The sequence below is a fragment of the Augochlora pura genome, chromosome 9 (genome assembly GCF_028453695.1).
Source record: "Augochlora pura isolate Apur16 chromosome 9, APUR_v2.2.1, whole genome shotgun sequence".
Lineage (NCBI taxonomy): Eukaryota > Metazoa > Arthropoda > Insecta > Hymenoptera > Halictidae > Augochlora > Augochlora pura.
This window is the reverse complement of record NC_135780.1, coordinates 2,999,041-3,023,069: the sequence shown is the minus strand read 5'-3', so window position 1 is coordinate 3,023,069 and position 24,029 is coordinate 2,999,041. Positions and strand designations below refer to the sequence as shown.

General features: G+C 42.3%; 1 protein-coding gene across 3 annotated transcripts in view; it reads right to left on the bottom strand.

Annotated features, from left to right (window-relative positions):
• The window catches only part of LOC144475428 (pseudouridylate synthase RPUSD2), a 276,671-nt gene that overhangs the window by 62,327 nt on the left and 190,315 nt on the right, over positions 1-24,029 (bottom strand). For all 3 annotated transcript variants that reach the window (XM_078191358.1, XM_078191356.1, XM_078191357.1), the window contains one exon: positions 21,806-21,893. In XM_078191358.1, coding sequence (XP_078047484.1) covers positions 21,806-21,893 — 88 coding nt within the window. The remainder of the gene's footprint in view (positions 1-21,805; positions 21,894-24,029) is intronic.

Here is a 24,029-nt window from a genome sequence, read left to right as displayed (position 1 = left end):
TTTTAATAACTAACCATGTCTCATTTTGTACCATTTTCAGGGGTCGTGAACCTCAATCTTCGTTCTCTCGCCTCTCGAAAAATAATAATAAATAAATAAAAATGAAAACGCACCGCGAAAGTAGAGACTTCTAGCTGTAAATTCATTACAAATTTGTCACCCTAACATTTCTCTACGACAAATTATACCACCCCAAAAATGCCCTATTTCTGAAAAATTAATTCACTCAATTTCAGTGAACTGTGCACGAATATACTCAAATTTCTGAAACCTGATTATTATTTCCGACCACGGATCTATATTTCTCAACGCGAGACAGCGAACTCGCGGTTAAACGTAACAGACAAGCTTCGCTGCAAAATTCGCCATACAGCACCGATAAGACGCGCACGGACGTGTTCCGCCGCAGAGAAAAATTGCGTGGGTAATAAATGCGTACAGGGTTCGAGCGAGAGAGAGAGAGAGAGAGAGGCTGACGGGAAATCGATGATGTCTCGGACGAATTTCGCCCCGGCTACAATGGAAAATTCATGGTGGCGTTGGCGGACGGGGTGGAAATGGTTCGCCGATAATGTTGTCGCCCCGGTCGGACGCCGCGCGCACGCCGTAAGGGACAACAAAGACTGAGGGGTATCTGCGACTGGAATGCACTCCCCGTTGCCGGGCATGCAATTAACACCCTTCCAGCGAGACATTGTTAACACGCCCATCGTAGACATGTTCGGAGCATGATAAATGGCCGGGTGTCTAAGTCGACGGACGCTAAACTATTTCAATTTGTCCGCGGGATCCTCGTTTCGCAATTGTCCGACGCGGTCTTGCCGGGAAAAGAAATTGTTCACGGTTCGGAGTAGTTATACCAATTGCGGCCAGTTTACCGTCTTCGACCGTTTGTATTATCATTATTAGACTAGGCAGTTATGGCAAACACGAATAGGTATAATTTAAGACAGGGAAATTATTAAAAGGAAGTAGCTATGTTGATGGAACATTTGTTAAAATTATTAACAACAGAGGAAAACTTGTGCTTGACTCCTATGTCTTACAGTTCAGGCAGGCAATTTCTACTTTAAAAATCCGCAGTTTAATCATTATTAATAATTTCATATTCGAAGCTTGCCAAGGTTTCTAGCGACAAATCTCAGAGTTACAATAAATATTGAAACTGTGATTCCTACACTATAGATCGTCTTTAGTGAATAATCCATGGAAATATATATAATCGTAAAATATCGCGAAATAAATGTCTTAAAATAAGAGTAACATATGCAGAATAAAATAACGCGAAGTATATAGAACTACGATGCAAGTATACTAAACATAACCTCAAAAAGAAAGACGAAGAAATCAATGGAAAAATAGAATGCAATATTCTAGATGAAATTAATAGCAGAATTGGGTAACGCAGAATTTTGCTTAAAACGTTCAGCTAAAAAAATGTCCAGTCTTCCGTCGAGTTCCAAACAAGCGAACGATTCCGTGAAACATTTCCGCGCGCCGTGCAACAAGACGCAACCCCCGAAATCCGCAATAAATGCGCGCGAAACCCCGCAGCGACGCTTGCGAGCAGCGCTGCAATCTGCCAAGGAAAGCCAACTAGACCGAATTCATGCAGCTCCCCGATCCATCATCGAGGCCCCGACACCCACGTTAGCCGGGCTCTAGAAGACGCTATACACGCGATGCGACCGGAATGCGAGCGGCGCGAGGCGAGGCGGTTGCAAGCGACAACTTGGTCGGCTCGGTAACGAACGCGAATGAAAATTCACCGGGGCTCAAAACATCCGCGCAAACAGTAATTGCCGAGCGGATCCGCGGGCGCGATCCATCGATTACACCCGGTAATTGTCCTCCTCGTCGACGTTCACCCTCGTCTGCAACCCACCCCCGCGACCCTCCGACCCCCGCGAACCCGCGCAACAGACAGTTTTGTTCACCGCGTCTCGCGGTGATCGAAAACAATAATGTAGTCACGAGAAAGCCATGTTATTAATCATATTTAATATCGAGTCTTTAAATAGTCTATTTGGATTATGATTTGTATTTAAAATTGTTTAAATAAGATCATTTTCACTGGGATGTTCAGCGTGTTTGTTATTCTATAGTGACATTTTATTTTGTTAATACAATTTATTAAACCCATGTTATTAATCGTATTTAATATCGATCCTTTAGATAGTCTATTTGGACTATGATCTGTAATTAAAAATTGTTTAAATAAGATCATTTTCACTAGGATGCTCAGCGTGTTTGTTATTCTATAGTGACATTTTATTTTATTAATATAATTTATTAAACCAATGTTATTAATCGTATTTAATATCGATCCTTTAGATAGTCTATTTGGACTATGATCTGTAATTAAAAATTGTTTAAATAAGATCACTTTGACTGAGAAGTTCGATGTTCTTGTTATTCTCAGAAATGTTCTTTTGTACTTTGTATTTCTCTTTGCGGGAATCAATGACATTTTATTCCATTTTATTTGATTAATGTCAATAGAATCTTCATTTATCATAAAACAAAAATATAACGTCCAATTGATGTTAACATCGTCGGTATACTTGTTCGCAAAATATAGTACTTGGCGTCTAAATCGTCGTTTTCGAGGACCGCGCGTCTCGCGGACAAACTTTCTCCGCTTAGCGGATCGTCGCGACGTCGCGGAAATTCTCGTCGACGACGGTTCAGTGTCTCTGATCGTTCGCGGTGTACTGGAGGATCGACGATCGTCGATGCATAATTCATCGTCGCCCCGATAATCCTCGTCTAGGCGAGGGGTCTGGTTTTCAGGGGCGGCCGCGAAACAATGCGCGCGGTCTCCGCCGGCATATTTCGGCGACGAGCCTCTGCTGAATCCGTAACGAGGCTGGAAATTTAATCGGCGCTGGTACGCGCGTGCCTCCCCCGGCTGGTTTTAATCGCTCGCGAATCTCCGGGCGCGGCTCGCAGGGTTGCGGCGCGGCAACTTTTGTGCAACCTTGTTTCGTGCCCGGTTCGGCCAGGTAATCCGACGCTTTCGAATTCGGTTTTCGTTTCGCTGCTCGTTTCGTTTTGCGTCTCTGTGTGTGTGTGTTTTTTTTTCGCCGCGATCGAGACTCGATTGGAGACTTTCTAGGGTTTTATTGTATTTCGGAAAATTGCCGAAATCGCGCCCGCCAATTTTCTGGCTTCGGCCGGCACCCGCGCGCGGTTTTGATAATTGTATTTGGGAACTGTTGCGGATTTGTGACTCTGTTGGAAACTCGATCGGCACGATTTGTCGTGATTCGCCGGGGTTTTGTTCGGGTTTCATTGCTTTTATTATTAGTTTTGTCATTTTATTACTTCCTGTTGTTTTGAGATTGTGGGTGGGAGGGCTTGCGATGATGCAAAATAGATAACAAGGGCATATATAGCACGTGCAATGAAATAAAGGAGAAATTGATTTAAGAATAGATTTATAAATAGAATAGAATAATAAATGGACCATGAATATTTTTATCTTCTCATATGATACGGAATTTGGCAAACAAACTTTTCTTTAAATAGTAGTTATATGTACAAAAATATCATTTAAAATTTATTTAACTATCTAACTTTAAACTACGCTAAAGGGTTAACCTCTAGCCTTAATTTATCTGTAATACATTCTACTCGTTTAAAATGATACCTAATAATAACGAGGACTACTTATAGTCTATTTATAGCCTACTTATACAGTTTACTTATATATAAATATTACTATGTTTATACTCCACTTATAGTCTCATTATATTATGTTACTATACAATTCCAAAACTATTTTTCTCTAGCTCAGAAGAAATCAAGAAAATCTTGACAATATCTTGTCACATTTGTGACAAAGATTACGGTTTAAACAAACGGGAAATAATTATATTACCCGTTACGAAACTGCCGATCTCGTTGGCTAATTTTCAAGCAGGTGGAAATCGATCCGCAGTCGTTAACAATATTCGGGGCACCGCCCTCCTACTTTTTAATTCCGCGAATTCCCCATCTACGTTTTCTTTCCTTTTCGGAGAAATAAGGGATAGGGAAAAACGTTCCGAGTTTAAAGTAGTTGCTAACAAGCTCCGGAAGTTTCCGCCTTTATTATTCATCCGTTGAAAAAGTTGTGTACAGTTGTGCCGTGTTTTAACACGTTTACGTAAGTAATAAATGAGCTGCAGGTCTTTACGCAAATCCTCGCTCGATTATTTTATGAAAACTACCGTCCGGTCAAATATTTCCAGCACACATAAATACGCTTCTCTTTTCTTTCAATTTCCTTCTTGTTACTCCCGCCTTGTTTCTCGTAAATTCGTCTGCTTTTTACTATTTGATCCTTCACGCTATTCATTTGATTTGCACGGCTTTTTCTTTATTCGCCGATTACTTTTCAGTTTAAAGCATTTCAGAAACTCTTTGCCGAGAATATTTTATGACGAAGGAGAAATGGTATCAGCACTGAGCGATTTACAGCCAGCTCCATAAATATTCGTAGCCTCGTTGCTTATGAGAGAAATTTGTTGAAATCAAAGGACGCGTGCGAGATTTTGCAATAAACTTTTTATTATAAGGCTTTTTACAAATAAGATAAGAAAAAGTTTATTGCAAAATTTTACACGCATCCCTTGATTTCAACAGATTTCTCTTGTAAGCAATGAGGGTACGAATACTTATGGGAACTGACTGTATGTGCAAAATAATAAAACTTGTTAACTACTCTTGTAATGTAGTCAGTAAAATGGAGAGTGTCACGGTATAAATTGGATGTCAGTGTATTAGCGCAAAGTAGTCGTCGCGCTTTAAATAACAAAGTTTAAGTTAATTACATGTGTCCTCCAGGAAAAACTGGATATAAAATAATTACTAGTAGAGCGTTTTTCCAAGTATAAAAAGCAGAATGATCGAGCATTGTAAATTACTGAATTAATAAGACAGATGTTTACAGAGTGTTTGATTAGCTTCGAGTGACCTGAGTTTATTGCTTAGGTTCTCGAGGTCCTGCGTGGCAAAAAAGAACTTGAATGAGTGAAAGAGAAATAAATAAATAAGTAAAGAGAATGAGTAAGAATGGGGCAATAAGTGTGTATGTGTGTGTGTGTGTGTGTGTGTGTGAGAGAGAGAGAGAGAGAGAGAGAGAGAGAGAGAGAGAGAGAGAGAGAGAGACTATATATTATCATTGTTGTTATTATAGTTGTCGTAGTTATCACTGTCTTGTTATTACTATTATTCTTGACACAAGTCCAAAAAAGTTGTATAATACAACAGTATAACAAACTTTTGCTGTTATTGTTATTCCAAGTTGCTTCTATTGTTTCGTATTACCACCGAGTCTCGCGGGATTTCCTAGAAATACTCCCCACGCTGGTTTAAGGCCTTCAACTTCAAACAAGACAATACGAGCAACAGTATAGTTGGCTAGAAACGACGCGCAGTTGCGCCAACCACAATTCCCTCCACCTAAAGTTTCACTTCGAAGAAGGCAGAAAATTGATTTTTAATTCACGTTTTCACGGACTCGAAACGCTGTCCACCGCGACACCGGTGGATCGACGATACAGGATCCGTGCCTCCTAATGAATTTCGCGGATGCAGGGCGACTCGAGCACGAGGTAAATCGTCGGAGGCCTCCTTTCACGAAAAGCGTTTCCTCTTTCTCCCGGCCTCATCCTCATCGAGGAAACTGACAAAGTTTCCGGAGGAGGCTTAAACTCGCGTCACAGAGGACGACGCATTGTCTCGTCAACGATCTCTCTCTCTCTCTCTCTCTCTCTTTCTCTCCCAGTTCCTCTCCTCCCGTTTTGCTGTTCGTTGGGGTCGCAGAGGCAGGGAGGTGGTCCGGAAGATCTCTGAAGAACCTTCGGAATCCCCTTTCGCCACCTCTGTCGACGGTTTTGCGCCTCTTGGCACGTTTCACGTTTCACGCTCGCCGCGTAATCCAGATCCACGGTCCTCGAGTGTTCTGGCCCCCTCTAAAACCCGCCTTTCTTCTCGGCACCCTCTCCCCCACCCTCATCCCCCTCCCACCGTTCGGAACGACCCCCTTCGCCGTCGTTGCCCCTTTATATCGGCCGGAGAAGCCGCGCGCGCGGCGGCTTCTTAACCGGCATCGGCCGCGATTTTCGCGGTCCTTTCTAGTATTTGAACCGTTCTCCACGCCGATCATCCCCTTTTGTTCTCGTCGCCGACACGCCGAGACACTGTTTGCCCGTACGACGAGCGAGTTTTTCGGGTGCTACCGCACCGAGAACCGGCTGGCAAATGGTCCTGCGATCGTCGACGACCTTCACCGACGTTCATTCGATTTTATTTAGCCTGTCCTCTATTTCGAAAGGATTACTTTCGATTACTTTACTTCTGCATTCAAAATTCACTTTGATCGACCGTAGAATAAAATAAAACGGCGAAATTGTTTCGATGAAATTACAAAAAGCAGAATTTAATTACGAAGCTATTTCTTCCTTTAATTAATTTTATAAATCAAAGGGACTGGAATAACTGTCTAACTAATTACCAGAAATAAAAAATATTAAGATTTAAATTAACTTGACATAGAAATAAAAATTTAAAAAATTATCTAAAATTGTACTAACAACTCGACAGTGTTAAATTACTTCGATTCAACTATAAACGCGCAAAATCTGCCAAGCAATGACAATATTTGATCGAGCGTATACGAAAGAATATTGAAAATAAATTTTGCAAAACTACGCGTCACGAATAATGGATTGGAGATCGCGAGAGAAATGAAGATAAAACGACGATTATTCCAATTTCTTCCAGCTATTTATTTACGCGGTAAATATGAAGGGAGCCTTTTAGCGAAATGAAAAAGTCTGCGCGCCGTCCGTCCCCATGCACGCTCGCCGAGCATTCTAATTATACGGTTAATGTTACTGTTGTTTCTCGATGCTTCGGATAGAATTTCGCAAGCGGTCGAGGGCGAACAAGAACGTTCTGGCAGAGTGGTATAATAGGGGAGAGACATAAATCTAAGGGGAAGACGAAAGGACAGCGATGCGTGTTACCGCTATACGTCGGTGTATTGATTTATTTTACGGTACACGTTTGTGTATTACAATGCAGGACGGTGGATCGGAGGACAAACTAGAAATTCTGTTTGGCGTGTGCTGCAAATTGGAGAAAGAGAGTAAGAAATAAAAAGAGAGAGAGAGAGAGAGAGAGAGAGAGAGAGAGAGAGAGAGAGAGATGGGAGGGAGGGACAGATTTAAGAGAAGCCGAAACAATAATGGCACCGAGAGACCGTGCAGCAGCCGTGTGCCGCCGCGTTTGTTTATTTATACTACCTGTTCGTGTATTATAATGCGAACGGTGCGCACACGGAGCCGAAAGGGATAAGTGTCTCTCGGGCGAGGCCGTAAAGTCGGGGCGACGGGATAGATTTAGGAGAAGACGAAAACAATAATGTACCGATGAAGATGGCCAATGGTCGCGAGCATGACACCGAACAAGCGTTCCCCGTGCCAAATGGTTCTCGAAAAAGGCGCGGGAGCTGTACGCGCGCTCGGTAATGGAACTTTACGTAACGCCGACGGGATAACATTATCTCCGAAGGTGGCTGCATACCGGATAGCCCATTTAAATTGGATCACGCGGTTTATCGCATCCGCGGCGCTCACGACCGCTCACACGCGCGCAGCTATTTTTACCATCCGAAGTCCGAGCCGCGCTGCTTTATTTTTATTTAACTCTGCCGCTTATCGGGCCCCTCGACTTATTTCACCCCGCGATTTCCCCTTATCGGGGCTACCCTATTTTCCGAGCCTTAACACTCTCTCAGCGTTTTCGATACCATCAGCACACTTTTATAATGGCGCTTCTGACACGCCGAAAAATTATTCACACGACGGGAGGTGTTACGAGTATGTAGCTGCCCGGCCGTTTTTCTTTCGGTTCTGCTGATGGTTCGATTTGCTACGAGGATGTTGCTTCTTAAACGTTTATATTGATTCATTCGTTCGGTCATTATTCTGCTCGTTCATTCAGTTATCTATTTGTTTAGTTATTCAGTTACTTACTCCTTTATTAGTTCATTTACTTGGTTGTTCAATTATTTACTTGGTCGGTTAATTTTTCAGTTGCTTGGTTATTTAATTATTTATTTAAATGGTTGGTCAATCATTTATTTACTTGGCAAGTTTATTATCCATTTAGATGGTTAATTAATCGTTTATTTAGTTGGTTATTCAATGGTTTATTTAGATGGTTATTTAATCGTTTATTTAATTGGTTACTCAATCGTTTATTTAGTTGGTCATTCAATCGTTTATTTAGTTGGTCATTCAATCGTTTATTTACTTGGTCATTCAATCGTTTATTTACTTGGCCATTCAATCGTTTATTTAATTGGTCATTCAGTCATTCATACATTTGATGTCAAATTTTCGGTTCTGCATTCTTAGCGTTGCATTATAGCGTTGAATTTTTAACGTTCTATTTCTGTTGCCGCGCTTTTGGATTCGATTTCTGTGCGCGCCGTTTTCGAGGCGCGAGTTCAACAGCGCAGTGAACGTGTTGCGCTTTCGGGTTGCGAATTTTCCAACCCGAATTTTTTTCCGTCACCCGCTCCCCCCGTCGGCCGACACATCGAACAAGGGCGGAGTTGCCCTAATCCCGACTGACGTAACGGCGCCTCGGGTAGCAGAGAGTTTGCCGGCCGCTTGAAAATTTTACGACCGCCGCGTCCTGACAGTCAAAGCGTTCGCCTTGACAGCGGCTCTTGACAGCGGGAGAGGACAGTGTCACGCGGCTCCGTCGGCTCACGCGAGTCCCACGGACCTGGCGTAATCTCGACGTGGCCCGGCCGGGGCGTCGGTAAATTCGCGGCTTCTGTCTGCCCGCGTATAATTCACGGTCAGATAAGATTAGGGCCGGCGGGAGGGCGAGCGAGTAAACGCCGGCCAGATAGACCCCTGGCGATTTAGCGTCAAGCGGGGCCTTAATGATACGCTGCGAGAGGATCGGCCCTCTCTTTCTCGCGCGATTCGCTGACCGGCGCGTATCTCCTCGCGAGAATGATCTCGACACCACTGATCTGCTTAATCGGATTTTTTCAGAAGCCTCTTTGAACGTTTAAATAATTTTTAGTTGATCGTAGACAGCCCTAATCGATGTCACTGAGACTTCGCGCAATGTTAGCCCGGGTAGTCTTTGTATGCCCGGGGGAGCATTTATTGAAATAAATAAGTATTGTTTTAGGTGATTAAAGAAAAGACATATCGCTGCTCTAATTTAACACTTAGATTCGTCTATTAATTTTACTAATAGCATACTAATACAATAATATAATTTATTAGTATTAACTTTAATATGACCAAACATTTTCCGAATTTGGTTTCCGAAATTACTTAAACATTATCTTCGCCAAATTCTCTACTAATACATACGAGAAAAATAAAAGTAATACAGATAGGATTAAATATAATTTTGAAAAATTTATATAAGTACAGGCATTTCGATATCTGAACATTTCTCCAAACACACATAAACAACTTAGTTTTTTTCACTTTACATATTTATATCTTTAACACGTCGAGCGCCGCGTCACCTAAATATGGGTGACACTAATTTTTTACCAATCTTGAAAATTCATTTTCATTGTAATATATTTGAATAAATTGAATTCGACTAAAATGTCTCGAATACGAAAGAGTTCCAATACCACCCCTTATCATAAATATTAACTTTCTAGCTTCGCTTTAATTAATTAAATTGTTTTAACTGTGTGAGTATTTTAGTGGTCGATCGTCGACAGTCAACGTGTTAAACTGTCTTCGTGCAGGATTGAAACAGCAATAATCTCAATTTCGGCGACGGTGCCTGAAGCCGGAGAGGTGAAAATTATACCGTAACATTTTTCCCGCGGTTCGTACCGAACGGCGAAGGGTGCGTGTTCCTTCGTAATCGCGGTGGTTGGAATTTAAGGGACGGAGCCGACCCGCGAAAGTTTCCCTCGAGCGGAAGCACTAAATTCGAGCGAAATAAAAATTCCTCAAGGAGGAATGTACCCGCGATTAGTATAAAATTCCTCGGGACCGCGAGAAATGTGTGCGATGTTCGTCCGGCGAAACGCGAACGAAAATCACCGATGGTCGGCGTTTCACGCGGCGCGGAAAAATTAGCGCGGATAAAAGGGCCGATAATTTCTCGAAACCGTTCCTGGAACAGGGACGAAGCTTGTATATCTGGAACAGCCTGATAAAGCGAAACGAGAACAGAATTACTAACGAAGAATTTCGATTCCGTCGCGGCGAGAGGCGTTGTAACTTCGGAGGGGTTGCGAAGACCATGAAAAGCAGAGTTTACGACCCAATCATTTTTAGAAACCATCAATCGAATCGCAATCTCCTAAAACGATAAAATGAAATCGTACGTAAAGCTTCCTGAAAAAATAGGAAATCCCCCGTCGAGGACTTCCGAAGGTTTTTCGCGCGAGAATTATGGGGAAATATAAGCGGGAAAGGCGTAGTTCGCGAGTCAATAATTTTGGAATGCTCTCGAGGAAGCACCGACCATTAAAATTATGATAAAAGCATGATTAAGGCGGCGGTAGGTTCTTGATTCGTATGAGCGACGCGGAGGTACGATTTTATAGTAACAGAAAATATAATGGAAGAAGGCGATCTAATATAATGCAAGAACACTTGGTCTACGATCTAATAATTTTGTGGAATCACCAACCATCGCTATTAAAAATAAAAATGTATTTTACAGCCATCGTTGACAGAGTTAGACGGTGGCTAAAATTTCTATTAAAGAATTCCAAATTTCTAGTAATTGAAAATATAAGGCGAAAAGAAGTTTCGACTTCGATTATTAAATTGGACGCGAATGTATAAACAAGCCTATTATAAACAATATTATCTAACTGTATTTTTTACTCCGCAAACATTTAAATCCTCTGTTATCAATTTTTAATATATTTCTATTTTATTCTGGCTTTAAGGGTTGATTATTCTTCTCACAACAAATATAATAATTCCGAGAAGTTTGAGGAATTTAGGGGATCGTTGCAATAGTAATCTCAAATTGAATAGAATATATATTACTTAATTATATCATATGACTATAAACATATGACTTGGACCACTTTCATAATTATGGGCACATATCATGGAGACTTAGCCCGCAACCCCAGCCGCTCAGAAAAACCGCAACAGTTCCACGAAGAAATAAATCTACGCAAGTATTACCTCGCAGACAAGGACCAGCGGCGAAGGATCGCCGGAGCCAACCTTCCCCTCGAACAGAGAATAATTGCCAATGAAGGATCGCGAGCCTCTGTCGACCGTAGAGCAGGCGACGTTTGTGGATCCTCGACGGAAGAATAATCGTTCGCATTGTCGATGAGAACGAAGCGCGTGCCCGGTCAAAGGGAGGAATCGGGAAATCGTCTCGAATGTAAAACCGGGAGAGAAGAGGACACTGTGAGAGAGAGAGAATAGAGAGTGAGAGAGAGAAGAGAGAGAGAGAGAGAGAGAGAAAATAAAGAGTGAGGGAGAGAATAGAGCGAGAAAGAGAGAATAGAGAGTGAGAGAGAGAATAAAGAGTGAGAGAGAGAATAAAGAGTGAGAGAGAGAATAAAGAGTGAGAGAGAGAATAGAGAGCGTAGAGAGTGAGAGAGAGAATAGAGAGCGTAGAGAGTGAGAGAGAGAATAAAGAGTGAGAGAGAGAGAGAGAGAGAGAGAGAGAGAGAGAGGGAAAGAGAGAATAGAGAGAGAGAAAGAGAGAATAGAGAGTGAGAGAGAGAGACAATAGAGAGTGAGAGAGAGAGAGAATAGAGAGAGAATAAAGAGTGAGAGAGAGAATAGAGAGAGAAAGAGAGAATAGAGAGTGAGAGGGAGAATAAAGAGTGAGAGAGAGAGAAAGAGAGAGTAGAGAATAGAGAAAGAGAGAGAGAGAGAAAGAGAGAAAGAGAGAGTAGAGAATAGAGAAGGAGAGAGAAAGAAAAGGGAGAAAGAAGAAACAGAGAAAGAGAAGGAAGTAGATACAGAGAATAGCGATAGAGAAAGAGAGAAAAGGGAGAAAGAGAGAGAAGAGAGAGAGAGAGAGAGTTCAGTGAGCATTCGTTGGTGAAACTGGCCGCAAACTCGTCCGGATTGTCTACGGTCGCCCGAGGAGGTATTCGCTCGAATGAAGACGACGATAACGACGACAACGATGCTTGCCGAGAGAGAGAGAGAGGGAGAGGGAGAGAGAAAAAGAGAAAGAGAGGGCTCTAGACCACAATAAAACCAGAGAGCTGCTGCGCGTAGGATCATGGAAAAAAAGGAAACGAACGATCCTTGGAAGTAGGGGAAATAGTTTTCCATTTTCGAGACTCGTGGTTCGCGCGGCAGAGGAGAACGGGAAATCGTCGAGCGATCCGGCTAAGTACTTCAGTTTGATGGGATTCCGTTTTTGTTTATCCGCGGACTCGATGCGCAAACAATCGCCGAGTGCGCGCGTAAAAATGACTGTTCGACGGCGAAAAATTGAAACGGAGAGGTTCGAGAGGCAGCGAAATTCGATTCTTACGTGTATTTGTCGTTCTACTTTATACAGTTTTATGGTGGTTGCCTGACAGCGATTTCAGGGTGGATTTAGTCGATGAAAATCGGAAATATTGTTGATTTCTGCTGAACCATTTTATGCTGTAATAAATAATTGGACTCTCGCCTTATATGTAATAATGTGGCGAAAATTTCATGCCTTGTTTGTTGAATAGTAATATTATTGATTTCTTCTGAATTGGGATAAAATTTGATTGATTAAAAAATATGGAAATTAAACCAAGTAAAGATTGAGTTGTTCAATTAGGAAAATTATTGAGTGCTCGTCAATGTACTCGTGAAAGAAATCGTAGTGTAGAAATAGTGGCTTGACCGTGATTGCTACCCTTATCCGTTCAATTTTCAAAATGTTGATCGTAAACGGATTAATAAATTCTAAAATACTATTGTTTCAGAGATTTAATATTGAACAATATATTTTCCTAATAATATAATAGATAATAATATTTAAAAGCGTCTTCAACCAATATTTTCCGTCGAAATTGCAAATAAATTAACAAAGCATAATTCCTGCAGCTTTAGAATAAACTTCAAACTCGCGGTCGCATATTTGGATAACGTATGAATTGAAATTTCAACAATGGCATACAGAATCGACCGTGTCCGTTAAAACTCGAGTTCGAATCCGAATAGGTTCGATTTGAATTTAAATTCGAACGCGAGCGCCGCCGCGTGAATTCGACCCTTAGAAATTTGAATTTAGATCCGGCGTCGTTCAACCGGGGAAGGGATCAGAACCGAACGGAAACGTGGGTTGCGAAACGTTGTAACAAAAGTGACGGGACCGTGTCAACCGGAAAGCGTCGACGACGGTAGAAAAATATGACAAAACAAGCACGGCGGACAAATTAATATTCTTTGTCACGAGGGGGGAATTAAATTGATTTAAATGCATCGCAAAATTCGTGCCCGACATTTATATTCTACGTCACGAAACGAACGAATTTAATTAAACGCGTCGCGAGCCCGAAATTTAGGGACGTCGCGGACAAATCGAATGGGGCGCCCTATAATTAGTTGCGATTCGTTAAGTTTCAGTTTCAAAAACACGTAAAAATGATTCTGTAGTAAATATAATTCTATGCTAAAATAATCCGGTAGAATTAATCGAATAAAAAGAACCGAATAAAAAGAATCGAATAAATATAATCGAATAAAAAGAATCGAATAAAAAGAATCAAATAAATATAATCGAATAAAAAGAAAAGAATTTAATTGAATCAAATATGTCGCATCGCGACGATTTTGGGAAGTTTACACGGGCCAAACGGACACCCGGTCCAATAAAAGATGATCCCGCAAGGGTTTTTGCGACGCGTGACTCGCCTACCGGTTCTACTTTAATAACAAGAAACGGTCGGAAGAAAGAGCCTTCTCTGCATCGTTGTAGCCCGGTTACAGAGAAAGTAATAATGGCTGGGAATCCTTCCCAGGGGCAAGATAAAAAGATACATTAACGACACCGTTTCTCGGCGAGATTAAGTGCCGGGAATTAACCGGGACTGAGATAACAGTCCGCGAACAAGGCCGGGAACAATATTAGGAAGATCAAGGAGAGAGCCTCGTCCACGGCCGATGGACAACCTTCGTCAGAGCCTCGCGGAGACACGGCGGGGAATAAACAAAAGAAATCCTCTGCTCGCCGGCGCTTCGATCTTAATAATCTCTCTGCGCGGGATATTAATTATTTGCCGACGGAAATGGAAACGTCGCACGCGACGACGATCAATAAAAGCACGGTATCCTAGATGCCGATCTGTTGGAGGAAATCAGGGGACTGGGGTTTGAATTTTTATGTTGATGCGAGGTCGTATTTTTTCTAAATTAAATTAGAAATAAAATAGATAGCTGTGGGAAGTTAAAGGTGCCTTCTAATTCGTATTGTTCCTAAACTACTTAAACGACAGATTTTTTAATTTTCAGATCATTATGTTAATTCTTTCACGATGGATACACAGTTGTGTGTTGATACCACTTAGATCGGTATAATTTAAAAAAAATTGAAATATATCACTTTAATTTCTTCTCAGACTGATTAATATACGAGAGCCATGAGTATAGAAAATTTTACAGAGATCCTAATTGTTTGGACGATAAAAATATTAAAGAAATAGAGCTTTCTCTTTTTATCCATGCCGATATTTAAAGGACAGTTCAAAATGACTTCTATAAATGCATAAAACACCACTGAGAATTCTTTCAAGCTCGAAACAAAGGCGAGAATTTGGGAGGCGCTAAAATTCGTTGTACAAGTTATTTCAATTGACTTTAATTTACCATATCTCATTTGAATTTACTTTATTCTATCTCATTTGATTTCAATTTACCGCCTTTTATTCGGGTTTCACCTATTGCATTTTCTTCTGCCCTACTTTATTCTATTTTCTTCTTTCATTTCATCCATTTGATTTTACTGTTACCATACGTGATATACGCGGAATGACCACCTGTTCTCCGCAACGAAATTAATTAAGTTTATCATTATTACTCACGGGGAACAGTCGTAAGAAGCGACGGTACGCGCGCGATCATAATTTCTGTTCGCGACACGCGACCCGAACGGGGCTCCCGGCTGCTTCGTAAAGTGGAACGCGGAGGTGGATCGCGCGGGATCTACGGCACAATTTGATCGATCCGCCGTCGAATCGGTAGCCGGAGAGCCGGTCTCGCATTGAACCGGGGGGGCCCCGTTATCTGAGCCACGTCGTAGCCGGCGTTCACGCCGCCGAGGCTTCATACCGGGTTGCGATCAGCCCGACATTGCTGATACACGTGTATACAACGGGGACGGGGACGGTGTGGGTGGAGCTTGTACGTGATTCAAATCTAGATCCGATCCTATCTTGGCCGTAGCAGCCCAAGAGTGTGCTATTGGCCGGAGGTATCCTTGGCTCACGATACCTCGTGGCCCACCTTCTCACCGAGCCGCGAGTCTCTTCCTTAGCCAACCACCCTTCCCGCTGCGACCCCCTCTTTTGCACGGCGCTCTCGAGCCAGTCCTCTCGCTATTTGCTTCGTTACTTGCTTCGCCGATATCTAAAAAATTATTCGGCTCTTCCTCGGCTCGATATTACATTCCAAATGATTTTTTATTTATTTACTTATTTATTCGCGAAACGATTTTCGGCTTCTTCTCTCCTCAAGAGTAACGAGAAATGATCTGATTAATGTTAAATCTTAGCAATGATCTAACGAGCAATGAATTAGAACTACGTAAAAATTTAGACTGAATTTCTTCAATTTTTTTCACCCTTTGTGTTCGGAGGAATTTTCTCAGATCACTTACGAAAACGCGAACACGCTTAGTGGAAAAGAAGTAACGTTTCGAAGAAAATAAAAAATGATAAAACGTTGGAGATGATTAGTCCGAATAAATAGAATTCGATGGAAGATTGCACCGAAATTGATTTTATAATACAAAAATGATTTATTTTGTAGGTACAGGAACTGTTACCAGTTTCGTTCTGTCTCCCGGGAGGGTCATTCGAGTGCAAAGGGTTTAATTATATAAGGAGGAAGTCAGAGATGCATCGACGTATTTAGAATACGTTTATTGAATTTTTTGAGCACGTAACTAATTAATTTGAAAACGATTTTGAAACCAACTTGATTAGAGTCTCCGAAGCCAAGACATCTTTACAGATATATTTGTAACTTTTGCAAGAAAGGTCCAATGAAGTTTAAACTTTCCATACGGCTGCTTTATACTACCACAATTGCGTAAAGAAAAGTAGAAAAATTCTTTGCCGAGTAATTACTTCATGAAAAATTCGAGAAGGTTCCTTCTTTAGGGGTTGAAACAACCGAGCGCTCTTAGCGAATTAATTAACACTTTCTGCTTCCGCCTTTCACAGTTCTTGATATTATAAAAAATGTTTAATTAAACTTTTTTTTATCAAGGTATACATTATAATAAATCATGATGCAATATGCATCATTCGTATTTAGGACCATTAGTTCTAGCGTCCATGAAGAACAGAGGACAGTGTTACGATTATACAGGGTGTTTTAAAATTATACATACTCCGGGAAATAGAGGGGTTCCTGAGGTCATTTCAAGTAACTTTTTCCTTTGCCGAAATGCAATCCGCGGCTTTGTTAACGAGTTATTAACGAATAAAGTTGGCTGCGCGCGGACGATTTTTCGTGCTGCTGCGCAGGCGAGCAGGACCGGCTGAAACACCCTGTAGGCGACGGTGTCGCGTTTGACAGAGCGGCGCAGATAGTTTCGATCGAGAGCGCCGCTAATTTTTGTCGACCGATCGCCGAGCAAAATGGAGGGCAATCGAAGCGGATCGCGCAGCGCGACGGTCCGACATTCGAAAAAGCGCGGTGCCGCGAGGTTGTACTTTAATTACAGGACGTATCGACACTCGATAAATCGACTCGGGGCGGGCCGTCTCCATCGGGATATTAATTTAAGCCGGCTGGATTCTGTAATATCCAGCTGTCGCGTTTCCATTCTGTTTCCAACGATGCTTAGATCGGATCCGATGCCATCAATAACAATCGACCGATACTGGGCCTACCCTTGGCTTTTCTACTTTCGCGATCTCTTCAGGGTCCGTAGGATATCCTTCCGTTTCTACGATTATCGCGAAATTAATTATGTACCGTGCGTTCGCAAGAAAAAAGCTCAACTATCAACTAAAAGCTATCACTTTTGCTGCATTTCACTGACCGTACCATGATCGCAGATAGTAATCGGCTATTGGCAGAAGACTGTCGAATATTAATGGCGGATCGTCGAGTTGATATTCGATACCATCTTCGGCCAATAGACTAATACTGCCTGCGATCATAGGAGAGACAGGGTACTCCATCAGAAATGGGAATATAAGCAAGCCGTATCGTCTTCTGACGGACACATGGTACAATTAATGCGTTTACTGTCGACGATTAACCACTAAAATTAAACAAAAATGTCGAGATTCAACAGATCATTCAATCAATTAAACAGATACTAGAAAGTTGAAATATATCATGGTGGATGTCACATGAAGATCGTGCTATTCTAGGTCACCGGATTCGTTTAGATCTTAGCTTTCAAGATAAGGAGCGTTTATTTTCGAAATGGTGCAAGTCTATTTCTGTAGCTCCGAGAAAATTTAAGATTGAATGTGTTAGTCAATTTGGAAATTGTAATTCAGAAGTCATAGTAGTCCTGTGGTGTACAACAAATTTTTGTTCATAACTATAACCATAATCCGCTACCTATATGGAAATGGGACTCACACTAATTTCACGATCAATCGCTAAGGAATTTCTTTAAGTGATCAATTTTAACCTTTTAGGTACGGCTAGATTTTGCGCAAATTAGTTATGAAAAAATTTATTTGTAAATAATTACCATTTCTTCTTAATATATATTCTTTCCATATATGTATATATATAGTATTAATTACATACATTCTTTTCTTAGTGTATTGTATATACACACTTTCACTTGAATCGTTTACTTTAATAATTAATAAAACAATTGAGTGAAGCACGAAACATTCACGAAAGCCACTACAGTGGCGCGTCGTGCCTAAGAGGTTAAATTGAACAAAGCATCGACATTTTCTGAGATATGAAATATTAACTAATTATAAACAAAAGTTTACACATAATTAATGACAAATTATGTGATTTCTCATTTTTTGAAACGGACTTGCGCCGCTTTCAAAATAACCGATCCACGTAACGACAGAAACGCGTAATACCGTTTAGAAGAGCATCGACGTCCTTGAAATCGTTAACGATAACCAAGACATTGCTTGGTAACATCTTTAGCGAATCACTCTGTGAATGTAAATTGTCAGGGAATACCAGAAAAAGCTACAATGTTCTCCCCATTCCGGCACGATTCCAGAACCACTTCAGCGAACCGTCGCCGACCACCGTACCGAAAACAAACGATTAGCCGAGCTGGAGCCGGGACAAGAACGCGGGGTTTGCGGATCGTTCCCGGATCCTCCTCCGATTCGCCGTTGCCGGAATCAAGTTTCCAGCGAGCCGGCGCCGGCTCGATATACTATCGATCAGTAGTTGGAAGTTCATTATAGTCGAGTTCGAGTCGCGATAACAGGAACCGGCGCGGTTCGAGTCGAAAGGAAAAGCTGCGAGAGCCGGGGGTGTAGCACGTAAGGACCGAGTCTCCGAAGAGAACGAGCTTCCCCTGGACGGAGGTGAGAGATCGCCGGAGAAACGGGGGAGAGTGGAAATCGATCGAATATTTAGACCCTGCCGCCGCCGCGCCGTGCCGCGGCAGTCGGCGTATCGACAACCGATATCTGCTCCACATTCGAATAATAGACTCGCACGGCCGCGCGACGTGACGCCGGGCCATCCTCCACCATCTCCTCCTCCTCCTCCTCCTCCTCCTTCGCTCGGCCTGGCCCGGCCCGGCCCGGCGAAACAAAGACCTATTAATGCCACTCGAAAGACACACGCCCCCGCTGGCTCCTCCGCGTGCTTCTCTCCACCGCCTCATCTTACTCTCTCCACCGTCTCATCCTCTCGCCGCGAGAATACGCGTTCCATTACGAGACCCGTCTTTCCCGCCATCCCGAGAACCCCGGCGAAATTAACCCCGTGATCGCGCGCGACGATACGGAGCGAATTTCCAAAAAATATTCTCCGAACACATTCATTCCATTTAATCAATCCCACGCTCTGGTATCTAACGCGTTCAATCGTTAGACTGCGGATTTAATTCTTTAGACTGCCGGACTGCGGATTTAACGCGTTCAATTGCCGGACTGCGGATTTAACGCGTTCAATTGCGAGACTACGGATTTGCCGCGTTTATTTCCCATAGATTTCCGCCATGCTTTATTCGTGACTGGGACGGGGATCTTCTCGGAAAATATTAACAGTCTGCGCCGGACACGAATCTGCAGCAGACACAGGGAATCGGGAATTTTTGTCGTAAAAGATAACTGTGATCTATATAAAATATTTCGAGCAATTGTGAAAAACTACACCGGGCAGATTTCTATTTTCTTGCGTCATTTTAAATAAATCAGAATCGAATAATAACTATCTTCGTTAACTGAAAGATTTCTCTGCTATCAGTTGCTAATTCATCTCTTGCAATTTAGAAATCTGGATGTGTTATACATGAATAAAGATCCGCAATCTAGTAACTATCCAAAAGCTATAATAATAATTTTTTTTATAATATAAAATATATACGTGATAAGAGATAAGAGCGTTTGGGTTATGCGATAGTCGGATCGAGCGAGGTGTGAATGAAGAGTGTTTGGACCGCGCGACTGTTCTTCGAAATGAGAATGCGCGCGCGTACGAATCGGTAACTGAATGTGGTCGTGTATGAGTGAGTTTGAAGAAAGCAAGAGTGTCGTGAGGGTGGAAGGAAAGTTTCCCCTGTTGCGTGAGAGCGTTGAGAGAGCGAAGACGAGCCGTGCGAGAGTGAGAAAATTGCGAGCAGAGACTGTATTTTGTTTTTTCCTTTTTCTGTTATTAAATATTCTGTGAAAGTAACCGTGGTTGATCCTTGTCGTCAAAAATCCCTACATATATAAAATTCAAAGATGACGAAAGCGAAACGGGAAGACGATCGGCGGACGGTCGAACGAAAGCGAGAGGGGTTCGCGCGGAATTCGACGAGCTCTTTCCGCCGGCTTGACGTCGTTTTACGTCTTCGGTTCGATCCCGTCAGCACGCGCGTTAACTACGCCGACAAGCCCCGTCGTCGGTGGGGCGAGAATCCTCGTCGGATTACCGCTCGGATCGCGCCCATTCACGGGATTATCCGCGATTACCTGGGAACAGTGCCGGCAAACCTGCAGTTACCGGCGTAAGGTCGACGGGAACGGGGATGAAGCGATCAATGGTGTCGCGCGGCACCCTCGTTTCCACCCCCCCCCCTCCCCCTATACCGTTGCTAAACACTTTCCAGCTGGCTGGAAGTCGAGAGAATGAACCGCGATCAAGGTGATCTCGTTCGCAATCCCGGTCCGCCGATTCAAACTGGCCTGGCGCCCCGCTTTACTGTATATACCGTGCTAAACTTCGAATCACGGCGCTTGTGGGCGGAGCTTACCGGTGACTGGCCATTGAGAACGGATGTCGAATGCTTGAGATATTTTCAATGTTAATGTAAGCCATGAATTCGGAAAGAGAATTATTATTATATGCAGAACAAAATCACTGAATAAATTACTAAAATCACTCAACATAGGATGGGTGGTGCTAAAGGTCAAGGGGTGGAGCATATAAGAATTCCCAAGAATCTGCAATGAATTTTCCAATGTCAGAAAACTGACAGAAAAGTCTCGTAGTCATTTAAAAACCATAAATGTTCTCTTTGAAACTTTAAGCACATTGATTTTAAATATAATAGCAATGGGCGTTGTTAGCCCATTGACGTTGGAGTATAGAACCACCAAGAAAATTCTTACATATTTTTCAGTATTGGACAATTGTCAGATAATCGCCGCAAACTTAAAAACGACGAATGTTCTTTGTCGTACTGTAACCAAATTGATTCTTAATACCGATGGGCGTTGCTAAGAGCCAAGGGGCGGAGCATAGAACCACCACGGAAATTCCTGTATATTTTCCAGTGTCATCGAATTGTCAGAGAATCGTCACAAAAGCAAAAGTGACGAATATTCTTCATCAAACTTTAACGAAATTAATTTTTAATGCCAATGGGCGTTGCTAGGAGCCAAAGGGCGGAGAAAAGTTCCACCACGATGAAACATTCCAAGCGCTGCACAATTCTCGCCATTGACAAAACCGCGGAAGAAACGAAGCAAACCTTATCGTAACCAAAATCTTCGTCGAAGTATTCCATTGGCGTAGAGAATCCCCCGCGCGTTGTGCCTGGGAGCGCGAAACGTGTTTACCATCGAATTAGGTAACAGTCCCGGCACTCCGGGGCAGATTTCTCAATTCCCCGGCCGAAAACGGGCTAATTGGCCGCGAATGAAGCCTGCCCTGGCGCTCGATGATCGATCAACGATCGTAAATCCGGCCGTTAACCGTTAATTGCGCGTGCACGTCAAAACGCGGCGAGGGTGGGGTGGGGTGGGGGGAAAGTGCACGGTCTCCCCGGAACGACTCTCCGAGGGGCCGACCGACACACGCTGACATTTTCCGCGGGACAATTTATCGGATAATATCGAGTGTGTTCCCCGGATTAAACATAAAACGATCGCCGGGCTCGGGACGGGCGCGTGTGCCGCAGCACATGACTCGGCGGTGGGGAAGAGGGCGTCGTCTCGTCTACTCACCGTTCTCCACGTAATAGCTGGTCTCGTTGTACCGTTCGTCCGTGAATCCTGGCCTTTTCGCTTTCAGGGCTTTCGTTTCCAATTTCGCCTGGAACAAAAGGCGCGATAGATAAGTGAACCGCATGGTCTGCCGGCCGAATGGTCGGATGACCGGTCGGCTGACATATGGCAGAGGGAACAACGGCGGTGGGCTGGGTCGAACAAGCTTTCTGCATTTTTTTTTTTGCCGTCGGCTTTCCTTCGATTCAAGTTCGGGGCCATTATTCTCCAAGAGACTCGCGCAGATTTACAGACCGGTTCTATGAGATTGTCGATCCTGGTCAATATCGATCTCGATCATTTGGATCTGTTAGAAATGTCTCCAGTTTCGATAGGGCTTGTTATATTAATACTTAATTATATTTATATTTTTTTTAACGTAATAAATAGCTGTTGTAAAATATGAGAAAAATATCGGCGAACAGGGGCTATAAATTCTTTTAAATAAAGTTTTACAAGTAGTTTTAAGATAAGTTTTATAATCTCGAGCCGCCCGACCATACGGACTACGAAAAAATGCGCCGGGTTGAACCTGTTAAATAACCGTACAACTGTTACATAATCATTTTTACCAAATATACTTATCTGATAACTCTATTCAGATAATTATGGTAATTAATGCCACAATTAAATTGTATAACCAATTGTACAACAAAATCGTATAACTAAATTATATAAACCCAATTGTATAACAAACTTGTATAACAAAATTGTATAACCGTACTGTCTAACCAATTCCACGACCAGCAAAACGAATACAAAGTAACTGCTTTGTTATATCAACCACTCATTACAATATTGCTCGAGCCATGATTTACAGTCGCCGGTAGAACGTAAAATATGATCGGCGCGGAAAATAAGAAAATCGAGGGGAATATAGGTTTTCTCGCGTTAAAAAAGGAATCGCAGATACGAGACGCAATAAAAATATGGGGACACGCGGCGCTGCGGCGAACACCGCGTCGCGCGATAAGGCGAGGTTATAATTTGGACCGGCATTTATCATCCACGGTTGCTCGTCCGACAGTAGATAGTGACCGATCTGATCAGCCATCGGGCTCTCTCTCTCTCTACCCGTGTTCCATTGCGGCGTGCTCCCGGTGGTCGATATACCGGCAAGGACAAAAAGAGAGAAGATCGGTATCGAGAAACGCGTCTCGCGCTAAAGGGAAAAGTTTCCGCGAACCGGCAACTGTTCCCTGGTTTTTGCGAGCCGCAATAGCAGCTGACAACTTCGATTGCTTTCGCTGAAAAAACAAAGGAGCTTCTTTCTTCCCGGGCTCGGAAGAACCGAAGTTTACTGCCGCGGCGGCGATCGGGGAACGGAACGACAACTGTTTTCATTTGCATGCTGTTAGTCTGAATAGATACTGTCCGGTGAGATTAGGGAAATCGAAGCGAGCCTAGTTTGTCGTCGTTCCGCGAACCTTTTCGACGAATGCGTTCAAAGCTTCTTTTTATTTCGCTGAGATATTTGTTTCTTATTTATTCTTTATTCCGACTGTACTGCAGAGTTCAACCCTTGCGAACGGGGAGGATTTTCTTGGATCGTATACTAGCTATACGAGGACGTTTGTGGTGAGCAATAAAATATAAAACGATACAACATTAGAAATATTGTTATACTACATTTTATACAGGTTTGATAAATATCAAATTATACATAAATTTTATGTATAATATACATAATAATATACATAAAATTTATGTATAATTTGATATTTATCAAACCTGTATAAAATGTAGTATAACAATATTTCTAATGTTGTATCGTTTTATATTTTATTGCTCACCACAAACAACTACGTCTTCGTATAGCTAGTATACGATCCAAGAAAATCCCCCCCCCCCCCGTTCGCAAGGGTTTAATAAATATTAAATTATATAGGTTTGATAAAATTTAATAAATATTAAATTATATAGGTTTGATAAAATTTAATAAATATTAAATTATATAGGTTTGATAAAATTTAATGTATAGGTTAAAATTGCTACACCGATAGCCTCAACAATTTAATAAAACTATTTCATTGCACCAAACTAAAGGTCTACGACATTAATAACCTCTTTAACATTCTCGCATCTCACAGATTCTAATAAAACTATATTTCACCTACTAGACAACCATAAAACATAATTTTGAAATCCGTCTAAATAATTCCTGTATCTATTTAACGGCAAAGTG